Source organism: Bidens hawaiensis, unplaced genomic scaffold (genome assembly GCF_021521415.1).
Source record: "Bidens hawaiensis isolate Kalapana, Puna unplaced genomic scaffold, B.hawaiensis_p1.1 tig00062058_1, whole genome shotgun sequence".
NCBI lineage: Eukaryota > Viridiplantae > Streptophyta > Magnoliopsida > Asterales > Asteraceae > Bidens > Bidens hawaiensis.
Window position 1 is genome coordinate 30,047 of NW_027501125.1, and position 22,241 is coordinate 52,287.

The 22,241-nt window shown below is 35.6% G+C and overlaps 1 protein-coding gene and 2 pseudogenes across 1 annotated transcript; 2 read left to right on the top strand and 1 right to left on the bottom strand.

Annotated features, from left to right (window-relative positions):
• Window positions 1–4,527: 4,527 nt before the first annotated feature.
• Window positions 4,528–8,276, top strand: LOC143603502 (F-box protein SKIP16-like). The gene is made up of 5 exons (XM_077080281.1): window positions 4,528–4,767; window positions 6,716–7,441; window positions 7,523–7,741; window positions 7,849–7,955; window positions 8,042–8,276. Exons 1-5 carry the CDS (start codon window positions 4,528–4,530, stop codon window positions 8,118–8,120), a joined length of 1,371 nt encoding a protein of 456 aa, XP_076936396.1. The 3' UTR covers window positions 8,121–8,276.
• A 983-nt stretch (window positions 8,277–9,259) lies between these two features.
• LOC143603503 (metalloendoproteinase 5-MMP-like) lies at window positions 9,260–10,167 on the top strand (annotated as a pseudogene).
• A 7,283-nt stretch (window positions 10,168–17,450) lies between these two features.
• Window positions 17,451–21,066, bottom strand: LOC143603504 (endochitinase EP3-like; annotated as a pseudogene).
• Window positions 21,067–22,241: the final 1,175 nt, after the last annotated feature.

Genomic DNA, 22,241 nt, shown 5'->3' on the forward strand with positions numbered 1-22,241 from the left:
TACGCACGCCCCGGCGTTTCCGCCTTCGGCCGGGGGGTGTGACACCCAACTGGTTACACACTGAACTTATAAACCTCAAGACCCCGGTTCGAAACCCGGGTCAGTCACCTTTTTTTATATTATTTAATATCAGATTATTAATAATTAATTTATCATTTTAGTCAATTAAAAATCAAAATAAATTTATAAAAACCTTTTTAAATTAAATAAAAATTATGTAAATTAATTATAAACTATACCTCACCATTTCACACTCGAAAACCAAGTTTTTCGTTTCATAAACTGTAAATAAAAATCGTTTACCAATCGTAACGTAAACTTTAATTTACTAAAAACCATCTCGTTAAAGCAATAATTTTATTTCCGACTTATAAACACTAGTTCAAGTATTTCGAACGTGCAAACTTCATATCCTTGCCGTTAAAACACTTATATCGTATTAATAACCGATTTTCCGTTAAAACATAAATAATAATATTATAATCAAAAGATAGAAAATTTATAACACATTAACAATATGCATTACAAGTTATACAATAAAACAATCCCGTATGATTATCGATTAAGTCTCGTTTTTACCTAATTTAGTTAGTGCGGATCCCTTGTTTCGGCATTCGTGACGCGCTCGATTCTTTGCCATTCTCCACGCTTTCGAGTTTTCCTTTTTCCTCAATTTCCTAAGGTGAGTTTCTCACAACCCCCTTTTAAACGTTTTCATATTTTGGGGTAGCATATGTATCCTACAAAACTTCAAGTATTTATGATTTCGATTACAAACTACAGTTCACTATATGGACTTGTGCGTTACTTGATTACTTGCTCGAATTACTTGCATGTGGTAGCCTCAATAAGTATGATCATACGCTCCCCTTTGCACTCAGGTCCATTGTATCGAGTGGAAAAGGGCCTCATTATCCGAGTACGTTGGTTGTTACCAACTGAAAAGGACCTTACCTGCGCAATTACCCGAGTACGTTGGTTGATACCAACTGGAAAGGACTTTACTTGCTCGTTTATCACTTGTCCATGAGTTGTATGATTTTTACGTATTATATCAAAGTGTGGGAACCTCACCAGCTATGTTCGTAGCTGACTTTATTTTATACATATGTTACATGTGTAAAGATACGAGGATGAAAGTTAGAAGACACATAGCATGCTTATAGGATATACAAAGAACAACTTATTATTTGTTTATTTATTTGTTACAACTTGTATTATTTGATAAACTTGTGTTACATGAAAATTTAAATGAAATAATGTTTTTATGGTCACCTAATAGTGTCACGTGTGTTTGAGCAATCTGTACGTTACACTCAGGCGTTTCCGCTTTAGCCGGGGTGTTACACTAGTAAAATAACGTCAAAATTAGTGCAATTTCCCTTTTCCCACCTGAGAGTTCACACATATATGCATTATATGGGCGCACCGCAAACAGGACGTAAAGAAGAAAGCTTTGAATCTTTGTTTAAAAAAATTCAAGGGAACCCTTCTCACAACAAGTCGTATCGCAAGATACTAAAGAAAGTAAAAACTTTTAAGATTATGTTTTTCCCCCTAAGTATCTAAGAAAAGAATAAGCATAAACTAAGAACATATGAACTACTTATTAGTGGTTGAGCTACAACTAACCGAGAAATTAAAATCCATAAAGTGACGATGTTGTTCATAAAACGTGTAGAGAAGTAAATACAACCATGCGCCAACGTTGCGAACCACACGTGGCTGCCACATTGGCCAGGGCGCAAAATTTGCGTTCGAAAGAGTCACTTTATAGCAAAAACCAAAGAAAAAAAAAACCCCAAAACTTTGGTTTTTGAATTATGAAAACCGTTTGGTTTTGGTTATTCAATTTTTGAATTATAAATACCGTTTAGTTTTGGATTTTCGGTGTTTAAAAACTAAGTAATCAATTCTTATACATTTGGACTAAAACATATGAGTTTTATATTCACTAAATTCTTAAAAATCACTTAAAATAAAATTTTAAAAAAAATCAGTAAATTCAATTCGATCCGGTTTTCTTTACATGCATATCAAAACTGAACGGTAAGTTTGGAGATACAAAACTAAACTAGGCTTGTTCATAGTCTGGGTTGGACGGTTTTTAGGACAAACCGTGAATCAAACCGTTAGTAACGATTTTTGATTATCTGAAGTCAAAACCGAACCATTGATAATTAAAACATACCCAAACTGAACCATTACTAACGGTTTGGTTCTGATTTAATTTCACGACTTATTAGGTCTTTATATAAAATTGAATAAAATATACAAATGAAAAGGCAATTCAAAATGCATGAAGCCAACCGTCGTAAAAAATATCTATTCATATACTTCAAGATGTAGTCTAGATACATAAATGATTTCAACCAAGTTCATATCAATAGATTGCTATGGTCTTGATATGCATCGATAAGCAACTAGACTAAGACCTTCTTCAATACATGCACTTATAATGTGCATTTGTGACATGAAGTGTGAAGTGGATGAGAGAGAGAGAGTAATCCATCCTTCCCTGGTGCGTGCATTTGAGGTCTTGTGAGGGAATAGGAAAGAGAAAGGGAGGAGAGAGAATGAGTGGAAAGAGATAGTATAGTTGAGGTGATGATGTGGCTGCATTTGCATCCTTTACGTTAGCGATGATTTTTATAAGAACAATAACAAACAATATAAACTTATGCTCTACACAATGTATTGAAAAAACAAACAACAACGAACGAACTTTTAACCTAACCTAAAAACCCTAAAAACCGAACAAAACAATTAAAGTAACTTCTAATAAAGAAAACATATAAGGCTCAGATATGCAGAGATTCAAGTGAATCATCACAGCCTTATATAATTTACTCTCGGCCAATAAGCAATTTAATGAGGCTCAGATATGTAATAATATGTAATAAGGTGAGCAAATAATCATAGACCTGCCATGCTACAATGTAAACGGTATAAAGGCATTCTCATCCTACTCATATCTCTAAATCAAAAATTACACTAAAAATCGTTACATTTTTCTCTCTATTTCAATTAAATAATACTTTTTTATACACTTATCGTTATCCTTTCTTTTTCCCTCACTCACAAACACTTTCCAAAAATATTAAAAAATTATAGGGATGAACAGTAGTTTTTCAAATATACAGGTGTTTCTAAAATATAAAAACTATGCCACTCAATAAAACAATTCAATGTCATCGTCATAGTCATCTAGTTAAGGAGTTGTACGACATGCTTAAAATAACATTCTTCGAGTAACATGAGCTTGATAATTAATATGCAAATCATAACAACAGTCTACGACGAGGGAGGCGTGTCATAATTAACGCCACCACTTCCCCACACCACACGACCGTCGCCTAGGTTTGTAAGTCGAATACGGTAGCAATCGGTAGTGATATCGGTGATTGGTGGAAAAAAAAAGAAGCAGCAAATCAAAGATTATGATCACAATTAGTGGAAAGAATGTTACGGACTGAAACTATTGCATTGCAAGGTATGAGACTTGTCAACTGATGTGGGGTTTATAAGTCAAATGGGTTTCCTCACCTATCAGACTAGTATTTTGGGTTAAGTTCTTCTGTTCGGTTTGTAACAAAAAAGAACCAAATAAAGGTAATAGCAGGAAGTAAGCCACCACCGCCCAATCCAACGAATGGCGGCATACTCTCAACATGAGATGCAATAAGCAGCTGCACAACACGCTTCAAAAGTCGTCGGGGGCAGAACAGTATAAATTAGTGAGTAACGACCACCTCACAATTAATATATATATATATATATATATAACACAGATAATAAAATATAATAATATAGGATATATAAAAAAAACCAATATATGTAAAACCTTACGGTCCGGTTTTATATAGTCGGTTTACGGTATAAATTGTAAACCAAACCGTACGTTATGGCTCGAAATTGTTAAAACTGAATGACTGAAAGTATGGTTGTGCATGGGTCAGTTTGGGGCGGTTTTGTGCCAAACCCATAACCATAACCGATATTTTAGTTAATGGATAACCATAGCCAATCTGGTATGGCAGTTTCTATTAATCGGTTTTGAAGGTAATTAGGCAAGTCGGTCATGAGTCAGTGGTCACTAACCGTAACCAAGACAAATGTAATTATGCATAAAATTTTGTATCAAATATTTAAAAAACATGACAGGGCACAATCCAACAAAATACATATTTGATAGTATTAATTAAACTATTAATACCAAAATTAAAAAATAAAAACGATTTTATATAATCCAACAATGAAACTCAAGTTAATTCGATTATAACGTTGAGCCGAAAACACCAAAATGGTATAATCTAACAACATGTTTGGTGAAAGTTAATCCCAAGCATATTGTTGGTTAAATAAACGGGCCAGTTCGGTTATAACAGGTTTGAAATTATCTTTAACCAAACCGAACCCACCTTTGACGATTTTCAAAAGTTCATTGAACCAACCAGCAACACAACTCCACCAAACACAACAATAACTATAATAACAACAAAGCTTTCATTTTCATGATCAATAACAATGGCAACACCAACACCAACACCAACACCATTTTCAATTGGCATAGAAAGCATAGGCGGATTGGCACTCCACACCATAATATCAAAGCTCTCACCAGCCGAAGCAGCAGCAGTCGCATGCGCCAGCAAACGCTGCAACGATTGTGCGTCCGATGACTCCCTCTGGTCACTCTACTGTTCCCAAGAACTCGGCCTCAATTCGCCAGTTGATCCGATCGGCAACCCGTGCCCTAATTTCAAGGTCTAATTCGATTCAATTCTTCGTCTTTTCATGTTTAATTCCATACCCAGTTCGTGTAATTCACTAATTGTCTGTCTTGTTAACGATTGGTATGACGTAATGAAAAATTGAAGTCATTTGTTGCTGTTGTGTAGTTATGTGGGTAGGGTTTGAATAACTGGTTTGAGCCCTAGATGGGTTTCGGTTGAATCTGGCCGTAACCGACCTCGGCTCATTTCAAGCTCTTTTTCTAAAACTCGAGATTGGCTCGTGAGGTGTTTTTTCAAGCTCGTTTATTATTTATTAATAATGACTTTGTATATGTTTTTAATTATTTTTATATATTTTGAGAAAATTTTTAAGGCTCGAGCTCGTATAGTACCTTAAAGCTCGAGCTCGGCTCGTTCAAGCTCTTTTGCTAGAGCTCGAGCTCGGCTCGTTTCAAGCTTTTTTTGCTAAAGCTCGAGTTCGGCTCATGAGTTGTTTTTTCAAGCTCGTGCTGCAGATTGGCTCTTTTATTATTTATTAATTACTTTGTATATATTTTTAATTATTTTTTATATATTTTGTAAAAACCTTTAACGAGCCTAAGCTCGGCTTTAGCTCATATAGTACCTTAAAGGAGCTAAAGCTCGGGTTGAACTCGGCTTTGCAATGTAAAAATTAACGCATAAAAGTCTAAAAGTAGAAAAACTTAAAAAATACACAAGGCTCGAGCTCGGGCTCGATAACTAAACATTGAAAAGCTCGGCTTGTTTCGAGCTGTTTAGTGATCCGAGCTCAAGTAGTTCGCGAGCAGCTTGGCTCAAGCTCGTATAATATCTTAAAGGAGCTAAAGCTTGGCTCGAGCTCGGTTGTGCAGTGTAAAAACCTAACAATACACAAGGCTCGAACTTGGGATCGATAACTAAGCGAGCTTTATTTGAGGCTAGGGATCGGCTCGAGATTGAAAAAGCCCATCGAGCTGTTTATTGATCTGTGGTCGAGTGGCTCGCGATCAGAACAGCTCGTTTGCACGTCTAAATTTTAGTGATTTTTTTTTAATTAATTGCGTTCGTTATACATAGCCTAACTCTACAAGTAGAACACTGATTTTGAATTTGTAACAATTACACATCAATTTGATATTCAAAGGGGAAAACCTATGAAAAACTGTGTATAGAAGTGATTGTTCAGATAATTAGTCAGTTGAACTTATGAATGATTAGTTAATTTAGGGTGTAAATGAGAGCTCGGTTAGGCTCAAGCTCGGCTCGTTTAACTTGCTGAGAGCTCAAGCTCGAGCTCGGTGGTGTTTTGGAAGAAGGCCAGTGAATTGGCGATGCAGACGGGGGTTATATTATATACTTTAATTTTTTGTTTCTTTATATGGGGCATCTAATCTTAAAGTGACGAAAATACCCTCACGTGTCAGCTAAAGTTTTAAAGATCGTTAGTGTTAGTATCGAAGTGTTAAAAAAGAATAAAGCATAGGATTCAAACTTGCTACTTGAAAACCTTAGTATCTGAAGGTGTTACTTTTGAGAAACCACAAGGACTAACCATGTAATTAACTCTAATAATATTTATTAAATAAGTATATAGTAAATAAAAAGTATATAAATACTATAGTTTAAAAAAAAACAAGTATATAAATACTAGGCTCGTTTAGGCTCGCAAGCGGACTCGAGCTCGATCAGTGAAGCTCGAGTTCGGGCACGTTTATTGAACAAGCTTCGTTTTAGGTCAAGCTTGTTTAAGTTCAACTCGGTTCAATTTATTTTTCTTTTTTTTTAGTCGATCTAGAGTGGTTCGCGAACGGTTTGGCTTGTTTACACATCTGTTTTGAATGTTCCGATAACTAGTCAATTGAAGCTTTAAATTTTAAAGTTGCGTGTCTGTTTGCTCTGTTTCATCTTATTATTATTATTATTTGGCTACATAATTTCATGCAAAAAATCACAAACTGATGCGAATTATAACATTCTAGGCGGCTTATGGATCATGGAGGGAAGCTTATGGTATGTATCCATGGCCGTTAGTTAAACGAGTGAAAAATGTTTGGGACCGAATTAAAACATGGTTAACTGCTAATTTCCCTGAGGTTTTACCCACCCTTCGTAAAGGTGCATCAGAGGCCGAACTAAACGAGTTAGAGAAGTCTTTGAAAGTTAAACTACCTCTTCCGACTCGAGTCCTCTATCGGTTCTGTGATGGTCAAAACCACCCGTGCTGTGATATAGACGAATCAAGTGAAACAATATCAGGAAATCTATGCGGGTTGATTGGCGGTTACTCTTACTACCACTTTCTTGTAAACGTTTACTTGTTACCGTTGAATGCTATAATTAACGAGACGAAAGATATCACACGCCGAGTTAAGTTTACGAGACCAAAGTATATCGTAATGGCGGCTTCGTACTACACCGAGAAGATGTTTTTTCTCGACTGTGAGGTTGGTCAACTCTATGTCGGGACCAAGAATCTGTTACTTAATCGTGAAATGATGCCGTGTGTACCGAATGAATTAATAACCTCGGTTCATGATTCAAGAAACGCCCCCCAGCAAGATGCAATGTTGTTATGGTTAGAAGAACATGCTCGTCGCCTTGAAAATGGAATTATCAAATTACGCGAGGAAGAAAATATACGAAGCATTAGTTTGTTTCACGAACAACCACCGATCTGTTCCGAGGCTACAACATGTGGTGTTCAGGTGTTACTAAATTATATATACAATTTTTTGTTCTAATAATTTGACTTTTAAGGTTATAATAATTCGCTTATATTGTTGCAGGTTCGTGCTTCAGCTGTGTTTATACCCGAGTTTAGTGACCTTATGGATGAAGCTAGGAAATATATGTTTGCTTACTCGATCCGTATGTCGCTTAAACCTGAGGGGTGTTTTGTTCATGGTATGAAGTTTGATTCGTGCCAGCTCTACTGTAGACATTGGATTATTAAATCCGGTGATAATGTTGTGGCAGATTCTAACGGTGAAGGTGTGATAGGCCAGGTAATATCATTCTATCTCAATTCAATCAATCTTGATAAAGCTATGCAATTTTCAAGAAAATAAAGTTTTTATTTTTATTATTATTATTTTTTTAATATTATCTACAGTTTCCGTTGTTACGACCGGGGCAGAAAGAGTTTGTGTATGAAAGTTGCACAACTTGTCCTGCTTCACCAGGATCGATCGAGGGTTATTTCACGTTTATCCCGGGCAGGTATGCTGCGTTTATCTTTTTTCAACATTTTTTTGGTTAAGATTCGTTACGGTGGAAAGTAAGATGTTTGCATAATATGTTTGTAGATTGACAGATTCAGAAGGAGCCCCCTTTGAGGTTGAAGTTGCTAGGTTTCCTCTGGTGTTACCAGATTACATCTTCTGATAAAACTGTTCTGGTCTTCATGGGCACTGTCTTAACTTAAAACCATTTGCTTGTTTGTTTGCTTGCTGTCTTGAGTTTATAATAAAGATGCTGATAAATATGGTGTGATGACAGAGATCACTTGGTGCTTGTGTGCTAAGTAACATCTAAGCCTTTTTGAAAAAAAAAATGTATATATATAGAATGGTTGTTTGGTTTTAATTAAATAGGGCTGTAAACGAACCGGATGTCCGGCGAACGTTAGGCGAGAAGTTTGTTTATGTTCGTCCGTTTAATAAACGAACCAGATATGAACATAAGAAATTCGTTTGGTAAGCTTAACGAATGAACACGGACAGAGAAAGCATTCATTCGTTAGTGTTTGTGAACGTCCGGTAATGATTATGCTTTTTGAAATTAATATGTAATCGTTTATGTTCGTTTGTTGTTTAGAGTTGTTTTTGTATGTTTGTCAATTAATGTTCATTAGTGTCTGTTAGTGTTCGTTTGTTGTGTCCATTAATATACGTGTGTTCGTTTGTCCATTAGTGTCCATTAGGGTCTGCTAGTGTTCGTTTGTTCGCTAACCTTAGTTTACAATATTAATGAACGGACACGGACATGAATATTTGTTTGGTAGAGCGTTTGTGAACCATTCGTTTGTCCGAAAAAAGTTTTAACGGACGAACATGTACAAGGTCTCGTCCTGTTCAGTTCGATCCATTTACAACCCTAATTAAAAGAAAACTGGTTGATTGAGGAAAAGTGGAAACCCGAAAAAACCGAAACGAAGACAAACTAACTGAACCCGTTTACAACCCTAGTTAAAAAGTAAAAAGAGAACTGGTTGATTGAGGAAAAGTGGCAACTTGAAAAAACCGAAACGAAGAAAAACTTAACCCTAGTTAAAAAGTAAAAAGAGAACTGGTTGATTGAGGAAAAGTGGCAACTTGAAAAAACCGAAACAAAGAAAAACTTAACCGAAAAACCAAAATCGAACGGTATTCACAAATTCAAAAACTCAATAGAAAAGATTTGCACGTTTTCACTAGTAAGATTTTAGATGGACGTCAGGAACTCAATACCTTTGGTGTTAATGTTATAAATAAACCTCATAAAGCTTTAAAGCTTGTTCCAACATTTGAAGGTTAGTCTTTGAAATGGTATTAAAACTCTCTTCATTTTCATGTCTTTTCTTCTTCTTTCTTTTACATGTAATATCATGTTTTCAATACTCTCATGTACAACAATATAAGGTATTGGGTAACAACACGTATACATCGCCTTTTGGGTTTCTTAAAACCTTGAAAGGGTGTCAAAAAGGTAAGAACACTAAAGGCTTAAGCGGTCTTAAACTCTATCTTAGTCGTTTCGGATACCTAAACTATCAAACCAATGTCACAAATCCTAAAGAAGATTATTTTGATGAGGATCTTGAGGCCGCCATCAAATCGTACCAAGTCTATTACCATCTCAACGTCACTGGAAGACTTGACGCACCGACAATGTTCATGATGGTCAAGCCTTGTTGTGGCTTTCCCGATAAAAATGATAAATCTTTACGTATTGTCTCCCATTATCGCTTATCTTCAAGTAGAACAAAATGGCCTAAAGGAAAAGCCATCTAACTTACGGTTTTGGTTCACGCTTCCCTACCCAATTCATGCCTCCGGTTGCAAGAGCTTTAGGCCGATGGGCTACTACTTTTCAGTATTTCACATTTTCAAGAGCCAGAACTCGTCAAAGTGCTGACTTAAAGATTAGTTTTGCACGTCGAGCCCATGGAGATGTGGCTTCATTTGACGGGTTTGGTGGAGTCATGGCCCATGCGTTTGCCCCTACTGACGGAAGGCTCCATTTTGACATGGACGAACGTTGGTCGATTGGAACAGTTTCAAACGCTTATGATATTGAGACTGTGGCATTACACGAAATAGGGCACCTACTTGGACTTGGTCATAGCCAATATCGAAACGCAATAATGTGGGCTACTATTAGCACGGGAGTATCGAAAGAGTTGACGTTAGACGACATCCGAGGGCTTCAAGCTCTATATGGTAGTTACTAGTTAGCTTGTCTAAGAGTGGAAAAATAAAAAGGTGATTTTGTGCTATTAGTTTGCTTCTAACTAAAAGTGGAACTATGTAATAATGTTTGTTTTCTATCGTTGTAACATCATAAAATAAAACAAGATGACATAAATATTTGTTTGTATTAAATCACATGAGCCATATATATTATTACGTGATTACCAGGATCTATGTTTTATGTCATATGATATGGGCACCCGTCTAGTACTCTAGTATACATCATATAATAGAGTGCTTTATATGTAGCAATGATTTTAAATCAACTTTGACAAATATTATCATTTATTAAACATAATTAGTAAAATCCAAGATGAATTCAAATATTCATAACTTAGACAAATGTCAAAATACCAAAATAAAAAAGAAAACCAGCCTATGATCAGTTCTTCAATAATCAATTATGGTTGGAAATGTTCCAAACATAATAACCAAAATATATGCATATTTCCAGTTCCATATTTACCCCTAAAACCCGAGTCGTGTTAGAACCCCATGATGTCGTCCCCCTGAGAGGTGTCGACGAAAAGCATATTTAGCAAATCACTGAATGAGCCGGCCTTCCACATCCCAACATTCTCATTCTCGGGTGTCGTGTTACACCCAGGGGTAAAACCGTCATTTCCACCAACCCATTCCTCGAGGGTCTCGGCTGATGGAGGCTGATAATTCAGCAAATCACTATACGAGTCAGCCTTCGACATCCCAACATACTCATTCTCAGGTGTTGTGTTACACCCAGGGGTAAAACCGTCATTGCCACCAACCCATTCCTCGAAGGTCTCGAATGATGGAGGCTGATAATTTAGCAAATCACTATACGAGTCGGGCTTCGACATCCCAACATTCTCATTCCCTGGTGTCGGGTTACACCAAGGGGTAAGATCGTCATTTCCATCCAAAACAATACCACATGGTGAGTTGACTCCCAACACAGGATGCCTCTCACCCGAAGGTGTGGTCAACCCTGTGTCGGTCAACACAATCCGAGAAATATTATCGACTAACTCATTTTGGTTAACTTCATTGACCAGAGCGGGTACTTGGGCCAAAGCTACAGTATTATGCATAGACATAATTGTGTTGACCAGCGCGGTAGCCTTTGACTGCACGATACTCCAACCTTCTACAAGCCCATCCTGTTCGGAAATATCACCATGGACCGAAATAGAACCATTATTCTTTAACGCATTTGAATCTTTAACTGAATCTTTTAACGCTTGTTGGGTAAGTAAGTTAAGTCGTGTATCGTTATACATCAACTTTTCATAATGTTGATTTAGGACCCCCGGTTCACATAGTAGATAATGCTCCCTACGCGCGTCAATAAGATTACATAAGGGCTCTATATTAATATACAATTTAAAATTACACATACATACCTCTCTCGACTTGCTTCTTCGTTAGTAAAATCATAAATCTCTTCCCAAACCGTATGTTTTTTAGGTTGCGGGGCGGTCTCTCCAAAGAATTTTGGTTTTTTATTAAGCTATAAATAAAAAATTACCATGTCAATAATAATAATAATAATAAAAAAGTATACAACACGTTCATTTAAGAACTAATAATTTGTTTAGAACTAGCATAATAAATATGGAAGAAGGTGAATACCACAATGGACAAGGTGCCAGGCCCATCAACAGGACAGTGGGCCTTGAGGTCGAAAGTGGGATGCCTTTTTATCAGTATGGTCCGAGGCATGGGCTCTTGGCTTACGCTTTTTCTTACTTTGCACAAAGACATGCTTTATATATCTCCAATTCTGATGGGGTCTTCTTTAGCTTTAAGCCCGAAGGACCGGGCTCGTTAAGCGGATGCTCATTGCTCCACTGCAAATATTAAACTACAAATTATCAAAATTAAATCAAAAGGTATAACTACAACTAGCAATTATAACGGGTCAGTTTGGGTCAACTCAAATTTTATATCTGGTCAGTTGGAGTAAACTCAGATGATACAACGGGTCAAATTGAGTCAAACTTAACTGATATAACAGGTCAATTTTAGTCTAAACAGGTCAAATTGGGTCACTATTATAAAATTTGCTAACACTATTTTGATACTTTTTTTCTAACTAAAAAGATTTTTTTCAAGGTGAACCCGTTATGACCCGAACCAGATTCATCATATTAATTATTTTCTTGAAATAGGCGGCTTTAACCCAAGCCCGTTTTGGCCCAAACCCAACGCTGTGAGATACCAAAAAAATCCAAAGTTGTTGGATTTTAGGTACTGCATGATCTGCATCAAAAACATAATTAATGATAAAAAAAAAAATTCCAAATCGTTGGGCTTTGAACTAAAAATCAAAGAAACCTTAGTTCGATATAATACTAATATAATAATAATAATAATAATCAAAACACAAGTTACAAATTTTTAAGATTACAAATCTTTACACCTCAAAATCTTATTCCCAGAAACAATGTATGCAGTAAAATATTGCTGAACAAAAACATAAACAAAAACCTCATTCGTTGCTGGTAAAACTGACGATTTCTGACGTTTACAAAGTGGCGAATCTGGCGACATTGTTTGCATTTGCAACATGATGATACTACACTGTTGTTGGAATAATAATAATGAAGAAAAACAAAACAATTCTTATATTTTTATATGCAAATATAGAAGATAACATAATGAGTTGGCATACATGGATATAGTATGGAATATTACGGAATATGCCAGCTTGTTTTTATATGCAAATCTAGCAATGGATATGTCTAGTATTTTGTAAATGAGACAAGTTTGTATCAATTCTTATTTTGTAAATATATGATAAGCTTATTGATAATAATTTTAGAACATTTCCTATAATATAAATCCGGTGATAATGTTGTAACATCATTCTATCCCAATTCAATCAATCTTGATAAAACTATGTAATTTTCAAGAAAATAAAGTTTTTATTTTTATTATTATTTTTTTTAATATTATCTACAGTTTCTGTTGATACGACCCGGGCAGAAAGAGTTTGTGTATGAAAGTTGCACAACTTGTCCTGCTTCACCAGGATCGATCGAGGGTTATTTCACGTTTATCCCGGGCAGATGTTTTGCGTTATATTTTTTTCATCATTTGTTTGTGTTAAGTTTCGTTACGATGGAACGATGGAAAGTAAGATGTTTGCATAATATGTTTGTAGATGCTGTTTGCTTGTTTGTTTCTTGTTTGCTTGCTGTTTATAATAAAGATGTTGATAAATATGGAGTGATGACAGATATCCCTTGGTGCTTGTGTGCTAAGTAACATCTAAGCCTATCTAAAAAATATATTTATAGAATGGTTGTTTAGTTTTAATTTTACATGGGTTGATTTAAAGAGTTGGTTAAAAATAGGTCTGTAAAAAGTTCGTTTATGTTCGCCTGCTTAATAATGTTCATTAGTGTCTGTTAGTGTTTGTTTGTCCGTTAACGTTAGTTTACAATATTAACGAACGGACACAGACGAACTCAATTCCTTAATGGACGGGAACGAACATGAATATTTGCTCAGTATAGCGTTCGTGAACCATCCGTTTGTCCGACAAAAGTTTAACGGACGAACACAAATAAGGCCTCGCCCGTCAGTTATGCAATTCTTATATGCAATCTTATATGCAAATCTAGCATTGTATATGTTTATGATTTTGTAAATCAGACAAGTTTGTATCAATTCCTATTTTGTAAATATATGATAAGCTTATTTATAATATTTTTAGAACATTTCATATAATATAAATCCATGTGAAAAGTAGTTAGTTATTTACAGATTTTATTGTACGAGTTAATTAATTTTTTAACCTTTTAATTTGGTAGCCCTTGGGTTAATTTCTTTAAGTTACATTAATAACATTACAAGCTTTTAATATAATGCAAACCAATATAGTAATAAACTGATGTCGTAAATAATATTTACATATTAATTCTACGTACCCCACAAGTTTCAATTTGTTTCACAAATAACCTCACAATTTAACCTTTTAATTTGGCAACATTCAAGTTCCATTAAGTTAAATAGTACGAACCAATATGTGACATTCGTGACAAAACCGGATACACCTAAGTATTTACAAACCGAATAAGCGATTAACCGCTTATTGCGTATTGTAACGAACGGATAATCAAACGGGTCTGGTTATGACCCAGATACCTCGGGGGGCCATCTATAAGTGATACACGTTTAATATAAGCTAAATATTAGTAATATGGCCTTACTTCGATAGCAAACAAGTTAAACGAAAAAATGCTCGTTTAACTACCCGCTATAGATTTAAATGCGAAAGATAGTTACAAACCAAGCATTGTATTATCCGTTAAGCCGAAAAAGACTTACCAAACACTCCTTTGAAATGTTTTAAGCGATCCGTGAAAATATTTTCGATTTTTACAAACATATAGTATGTTTTTATAATTTTACACAAAACTAGCCGAAAAACACTCGTTTTCGCACTGTTAAACGCACCCGATAAGTTTTTCGCGCCAAAAACCAAACCCGAACTAAATTTGGACTGGGCTTTTCGTGTTTGGGCTTGAAAAATCAGAAACTTGGGCTAAAATGGGCCCAAAATGGGCCCATGAGACTTCCGGCCACAATATTAGACCCCCCCCCTTTGATTTCTTTCACATATAAACTAGTTCTAAGATATTTTTACACATTCATCCACAAGAAAATTCTGGAAATAACCTTGTTCTCCAACAATTTTACATAAACCCTAAGGTAAACAACTTAAATAAGCTACTTTTATACGTGTTTAACCTTGATTAATACCATATAAACATGTTTTAATTACCAAAAATCATTCCTAACCATGTAAAAACCCTAAAAATGGTCCATAAACATGTTTTGATCATACACATGGTAAGGAACCTGGTTTGATAGTTTTTTTGGCCATAAACACGGATTAAAGGGTTGAAACGACATTTTTACGGTTCAAAGGTTCGTTTTTATACCCTAGCCGAAACCCTAAGTTAAAGGGCTGTTCTATTGATTAACTTGCTTGGTTTGTGATATAGGACTTGTATCTAGCCTAAATAGGAGCACAAGATCTTGAAAAGTTGATTAGAAAGGTGGAAACAAACCAAAACCGCTAAGGTAATGCTGAAACACTCGCTTACGGGTTGTTTAGGTTAAGGTTGTGATGTACATATTATTAGGCCTTGAAATTTTGCAGGGACATCAGGGACCATGTCATTGAGTCCCTGTTCAAATTTGGTAATTTTTCGACTATCCGAGAATATTTGGTAAATTTATTACCGAATTGGGACGTTTATTTGGGAAAAATATCTAAAATACTTCAAAAATTATGAAAATTTTCTGGGAACTCATATTTTATGTATTTTGATCACATATGAATTTTGGGATCATTTGGAGAAATCTAAGGATGTTTTGTGCATTTGTGTTCGTGTGAATTTTTATAGCCGAAATTGGGCCGAAAAGAATATCGCACGAGCTTTTTACATTCTGGAATTGATACAGGTTGTTTTGGGACATTATGTGAGTATTCAGGAATTTTTGTGGAATTTTTGGAAATTGTTTGAGATAAACGGATGATTTTCAGGCGAAATATAGCTGATAAAATGAATTTTTATAAATTAATAAATTAGTAAATAATTCCAGAAATATTTTTATAAAAATCTACATATTTTAATTTATAAGTGGCTAAATTTTCATAATTTAATGATTAACGGTTAATTAATTGTACTAATTTGAAGATTAAAGAAATTCAGTTTTATAAAAATCGGCAAGTTCGCGATCAACGAACCTGCGGGAATATAAAAACATCAAGAGTGATCAAAAATCATATTTTTGGATTAATTAATTAAAAACGAACATTTCTATGAGAAACCTGGACAATCTGGATAGATTGTTCTCAAATCAAACTGAATAAACGGAAACGGACCCCGTAGCTAATCCGGGACCCCAATATGTGATTTTTCTTTATAACATAATCATTTTATTAACCAACACATTTACCCAAGCTTATTTCCCCATATCTGTTTTCTGAACGCGTAAACGAACAACTTGGCCCAGCTGGGAAAACGGGAATCTGAGCCAAGTTCGGTTTTAAGTATTAGACGTTGAACAACATCACAACCAAAGCCTATTGCCACTTTCTGGGCGTTCTAGCTATACCCAGATTAGTTATACAGCCCAGTTTAGTATTGAGATTATAATAATATTAAAATATTAATATTATTATAATATTGATTATAGGAAACCGTGATTGCAAGTTACACGAACCTCGAACCGACGTGCTACTGATTATCTACTAAACAGTGAGTTTCATGACCCTACTTTTAACTGTTTTTATGAAATTTTGGGGTGAAAAACATGTTGTTACATATCTATATATACTCTGAACTGTTTGATGATAGGAATTATCTAAGTGCTAACACCCGAAAGTCCCCACAACACAGTGATTAACTTCGAGCCGGTGTCTTGTGAAAAGTACTATTGGTTTGACAAACCCAAACGGAGCCGGCACGGTTTGCCGAGACACAAAACCGTTTGCACATGACTATAATTATACAAACACGCTATGTAGTGTTAGACATAGCTACTCGGGGCATGTTGTGGGCGGAAAGGGGGCCACAGTGGTTGATTGAGCGTTGGAAATGGAGGCACGCGAACAGTCAAGGCTTCACTGTAGCTTAGCATAATTACTTCATAAACATACAAACAAACGTACTTGTGAACGTACATACATACATACTTGCGTATTTACAACTGTGATTGTTGTACGCACAACTGATTTCTTGAAACTCGTGAAACTCACCAACTATTTGTAGTTGACCCATTTTAACATGTTTTTCAGGTATACCAGACTTTGACTAGAAAGTCAATGTGCTACGTGTTTGACTTGCGATCAATGCTGGGTGAATTGATGCAAGTATGCTAGTAAGAAGTAAAGTCGCTTAATGGACTGGTTATAGTTTGTATCACCTAGTTGTAAACAAAGTTAGATCGATGTAAAATATTGTAAACTAGTTTGTATTGTTCTTTATAAACAATGTGGTTGATACCAAAGGTGTCTGTTACATTTCCGTTTTACGCTTCTGCAATTCGCTCAACAAGGTGTGACACAATATCATAACATACCGAACTGATACCAATCGAGTTTGAAGCAACTAGTAGTACAATATTTGTCACCATAAGAACACTTTCCATACAAAACATATTACACATGATTTAAACTCACAACACTTTGACAATATATTACATAAGTAATTAGCTAGCTAGACTTACACAAGACAACTTTCATGCATGATACAACATTATAAGTCTAGCACATAAGATTATTTCCTGTCGCGACACCAAACTGCCTACAATAATCGGTGTAGTACCTAACCCGAGAGTTCACAGCGCCTCGGTTCCCACCATCGCATTCTATCTTGTTAACGACACGAATTGTGTCACCAAACCTTGTACCAGAAGCAAAGTCCCAATGAGCATTCTCCATCCAAAACCACAACGCGGTCTTGAATGAAACCACTGGGTCTGTGGCCACGATCTCTGGGTTGTTAAGCCCGTCGAGCTCTCATCCACTGAACCATAGTTGTAGTTCCACGAGAGTTGAATCGGGCCTCTGCCATGGTAACTCTTCCTCTGGTTGCATGTATAATCGGTTTTCGACTCTTCACAATAGTCTTTTGAATGACCATTTATCTCTTCTATGTAACAGAAGTCTGTGCTTGCATACATTCAAAATCATAAGTAAATTTCAATGTATGTATATCATACTTGTATTGTATTCATTTCTATAATTTGTAGTCACCATTTTAATTTCAGAATTGCATAAATGGCGTGTTGTCTTGTTCAGGTATGATCGTGTTTATTGGTCATACCCATGTCGGGTTCGGGTCCTGGTCTTGGTGTTGGCTTGAAAAACCGTACCTGGAGTCATCGGTTCCGGGTTAGGGTAGGGTATGGAACCGGGTATTATATACCCAGGTATTTCAATATCCTATTTTCGGGTATAAAAAAATCCCTATTTCAGATGTTTTTCGGTTAATGATTGAATTTTTTAAAGGGCTGCATTATTCTGAGGTATTTTTCGTGTATTTTTGTGGGTATTCTTTTGGTATATATTGGGTTTTTTAAGGGGCTGCACTTTTTTGGTGTATTTTCCGGGTATAGGGCAGATATTTGAAAAACTTGATTCCGGGTATGCAAAAAACCTGGGTTTTGGGTACAAATGGAATCGATCTTTGGGTATTATTATGCATAGATCGGGTACGATTTCGGGTTTAGGTTTCAGCACTGGAAGTCATACCTTATGTAACATCTCGGATTTTTCGTATTTGTTTCAACCGATTCAAGAATGTAATTCGGATCTTTTGAACTGATTAAAACTTGTATTTAACTTGGTTTAACGTATTTTATAATTTCATAACTTTCAATCATGCCAAATAATCCTTAGAAACCTTTAAAATCGCTTAAAACGACTAAAAATCGCATTTTAGGGAACTACAGGGATTAATTTTGCCAATTCTTTCCTATTTTCGATTAAATTAACGAAACTTAAACCCCAAGAAATTTTATAGCTGGTCCAATTTAATTTTCTTGGTGTTGAAGCCAATTTCTATTAGTTATTGTACCAGGTTTTCTCATTAAATAGCTTATTTTGTTTCCTAATTTTAGCAACCAAATCGCTTATTTTAGGCATAAATCGAGTGAATTAAGGTCCAAGGAAAGGATATTAACTAAAATACAAGTCCATACTCTTAAATTACTAATCAAGCATGAAATCTTTTGGTTTATTTCATCGATTTGGTCATTAAACTCTTATTCGGTTACCTAAACGAGTAAATCTTCCAAATATGGTTCGTTTTTGCTATTCCTATATAAACAAGCCTCATAATCTTTGCCACAAACTTGATCCTAACCCTAGAGAGAGTCTCCAGCCGTCACCTACCTCCAACCTTCATCAAACTCTTCGGTTTTTGCATTATTGTTGAAGATATGCGCATGCGCGGTTGACTTTGCTTGGTTTAGGATCTTTGACTCTTCGTAACTGTTGATTCTTTCAATTTCCGGGTAAGTTATAAACATAGGAATCATTCATATATATTCCCTAGTCAATAACCTTCAATCAACTTCGGTGGTTGAAGGGTGTTGACTGGTTAAATCGTTTAAAACTCGTTAAAGGACAAAATAGTCAACTAGTTTGACTTAACGTTTTCTCATACTTCTAGTCAGATTCAATGTTCGGTCCAGAATACTTTTATTCTCGTAACGTAATTTTAAGGCTACTGACCAAAAGCCGACTTCCGATTCGCTGTTTGGATTCTGGTCAGTACCAGCTCGCTTAAATCTTAAAACAAACATAACTTGGATTCTAAACATTCCAGCGGCAATGAGTTTTTTTTATTTATACTATAATATCCTAAAATCTAAGATTTTGAATTGTTTATATCATTTGACATGTAGTGGACGACTCGCTTGTTCATTAACTCGCTTAATCGTGTTTATATTCGTTTGTCATTAATCTAAGGTGAGTTTTATCATTTCCCTATTTTACCACCTTTTCTAAATGTTTTGGAGACATATGCGTACCTATCCGTATTTCATTCTACATATATATATTCAAACAAATGCATACGTGTAATTGTGAGTGACTTAATCAAACATACGTGCTACTTGCTTACTTGTGTTACTATTCATTCATTTGTATAATGGGATTACTATTCATTCTTTCGTATAGTGGGTGCTCCTGCTATTGACCAACGCCCGATTCGCTTGGCAACGGTCTACATACTTGTTTATGGTTTGATTATATTTTCCGCTTTTATCACGTTCTGCTTATTTATATTGTTGTGTCAAAATTGGTGACATTCTCACTCAACTTTATGTTGACAAACTCCATTTTATACGCATATGTAGGTTGCTTGTTTTGAAGATTGAAGTTTGTACACGAAGACAAGACCTTAGGATATAATCAAGATAAACATTATTTGAGTTTATATTCATATTTGTAAATTGTTTGTTATAATTGGATAATGTGTGTATTATTTGAATAAAATAATTAATTAAATATTGTCACATTTTATATATGATAGTATCTTCAAGCTGTGAGCAATCAGATCACGCCCCGACATTTCCTCCTTAGGTTGGGGTGTGACACCTTACATGTAGGGTTGGCGCCTGGTTCAGGTTTTCAAAAACCGGAATTTTTAATATCCAGTTCCGGGTTTTTTGGGGTCCGGTTCAGGCTCGGTTTTTTTTTCACCTCTATTGTTTCTATCGTCTTGTATTGCTAGTTTGCATAGGGCCTAATTAATAGAATACTTGGATGGGCTTATTTGGCCCATTTGCTAGGCTCAAAGATAGGTTTCCTTTAGGAGGATTAGTCTATTATTTATTATTTTTGTTGATAAAATTTGATGGGTTTCACACCATTCACTTTAAAAAAAAATAATGTAGTCATGTTACATAACAACAAGCATGTTAAACTAAATAAATGAACTCAATAACTTACGTCCTGTTTCATGAGTAACATGGGCAAAGAAAGACGCAATTTCGCGTTTTGAATCCGCAACTGAAACAGATCTACCAAAATGTGGGTAGTCTTTGATGACTTTAAGAAACACCTCTCGTGTGTAAAAATCTCTTCCGGGACAATTGCTTGCAGCCCTGGCAAAATCTTGTTAAAAAACGCTTGTCACAATAACAGAGACATCAACATTATTTTGAGGGGCTGGTAGAGAACATGGACCGCCTCGACAATCTCTTCCATAATAAGCGTCATCAGTGCCACAGTAACCTTACTTGCTACAACACAAGCCTGAGCATAGTTACACTTCTGAGATTGAGATGTAATTGGCTTGGAAAAGAGTGTTCCAGTTAGAAACATTTGAAACACTCCAAAGGAATAGGAGGGTTGAGAGTTTTATATTCATTTTGTTTTTGTGTTAATTAAAGGGTGACAAGGAATCTTTAAAAGGTGAAAGTCTCCAACAAAGTCTCCCACTATATGCGTAGTATATATTTAAAAGAATTTATTTTCTGGTGCAAAAGCATGTATAGAGAATTACATTTAGAGGTGCACAAATCAAGTTTTTCTAATACCTGATTTCGGGTATGGATCGGGTGCGGGTAAGATCGGATATTGGAAATTGGGTTTTGGCGATACCCAGGTGGGGTTCATTTTCTCTAAAAAACATACCCTATGCACTAGTTTTAGGTCGGGTATAGAACCAGGCATTCTAAAATCGAATATATGCATACCTATTTTCGGGTATTGAAAAAAATCATATTTCGGGGTTTTTTGCGGTATTCTTCGGGTATAGATTGAGTTTTTGAAGAGCCTACACTTTCTTTGGGGTATTTTTCTGATATTTTTTAGGTATTTTTTGGGTATTTGAAAAACCGGTTTCGGGTATTGAAAAAACTTGGTACAGGGTATGAAACTGGTTCAGGTTTTCAAGTATTACCTGGTATAAATCGGGCCCGGTTCTGATTACGGGTTTTGGTACTAAAATACATACTCTATCTGTATCCAGGGTCGGGTAGTAAAAACCCGGGTATAAAATCCCGGTTCCAGGTTTTTTTTAAGTCCAATTCCGGGTTTTTTGTGTTAAAATTAGATATCAAGGTTTTTTTTTATTCTTCACAATTTGTTAGAAGGAAGGTAAAAATATAAAACACAAAGAGAAAACAATAATTGCTCCATTATTCTTGGACCTATCTATGGAAAGGGAATAATAAAATAAATACATTAAAATTTGACCAAAGATAGTTGATTGAGTAGAAATAACCGTCAATTTACACTCCCCCTGAAGTTGGAGCGTGGAGATTACGAACGCCTAACTTTCCAAGGAGAAAAAGGAGTTGTTGCGAGCCCTAAGCTTTGGTGAACAAGTCGGCGATTTGGGCCTTAGTGTCAATGTTGCTTGGTTGAATTTCCTTTGAGTCCACTCGTTCTCGTACGAAGAAGCAATCCATTTCAAGATGTTTCGTGCGCTCATGATAGACCAGGTTGTTAGCTATATGTCTAGCGGCTTGATTGTCACAAAAGAGAGGTGTTGGTCCATTTTGTTGTAGACCAAGCTCATTTAACAACCAACGCATCAAT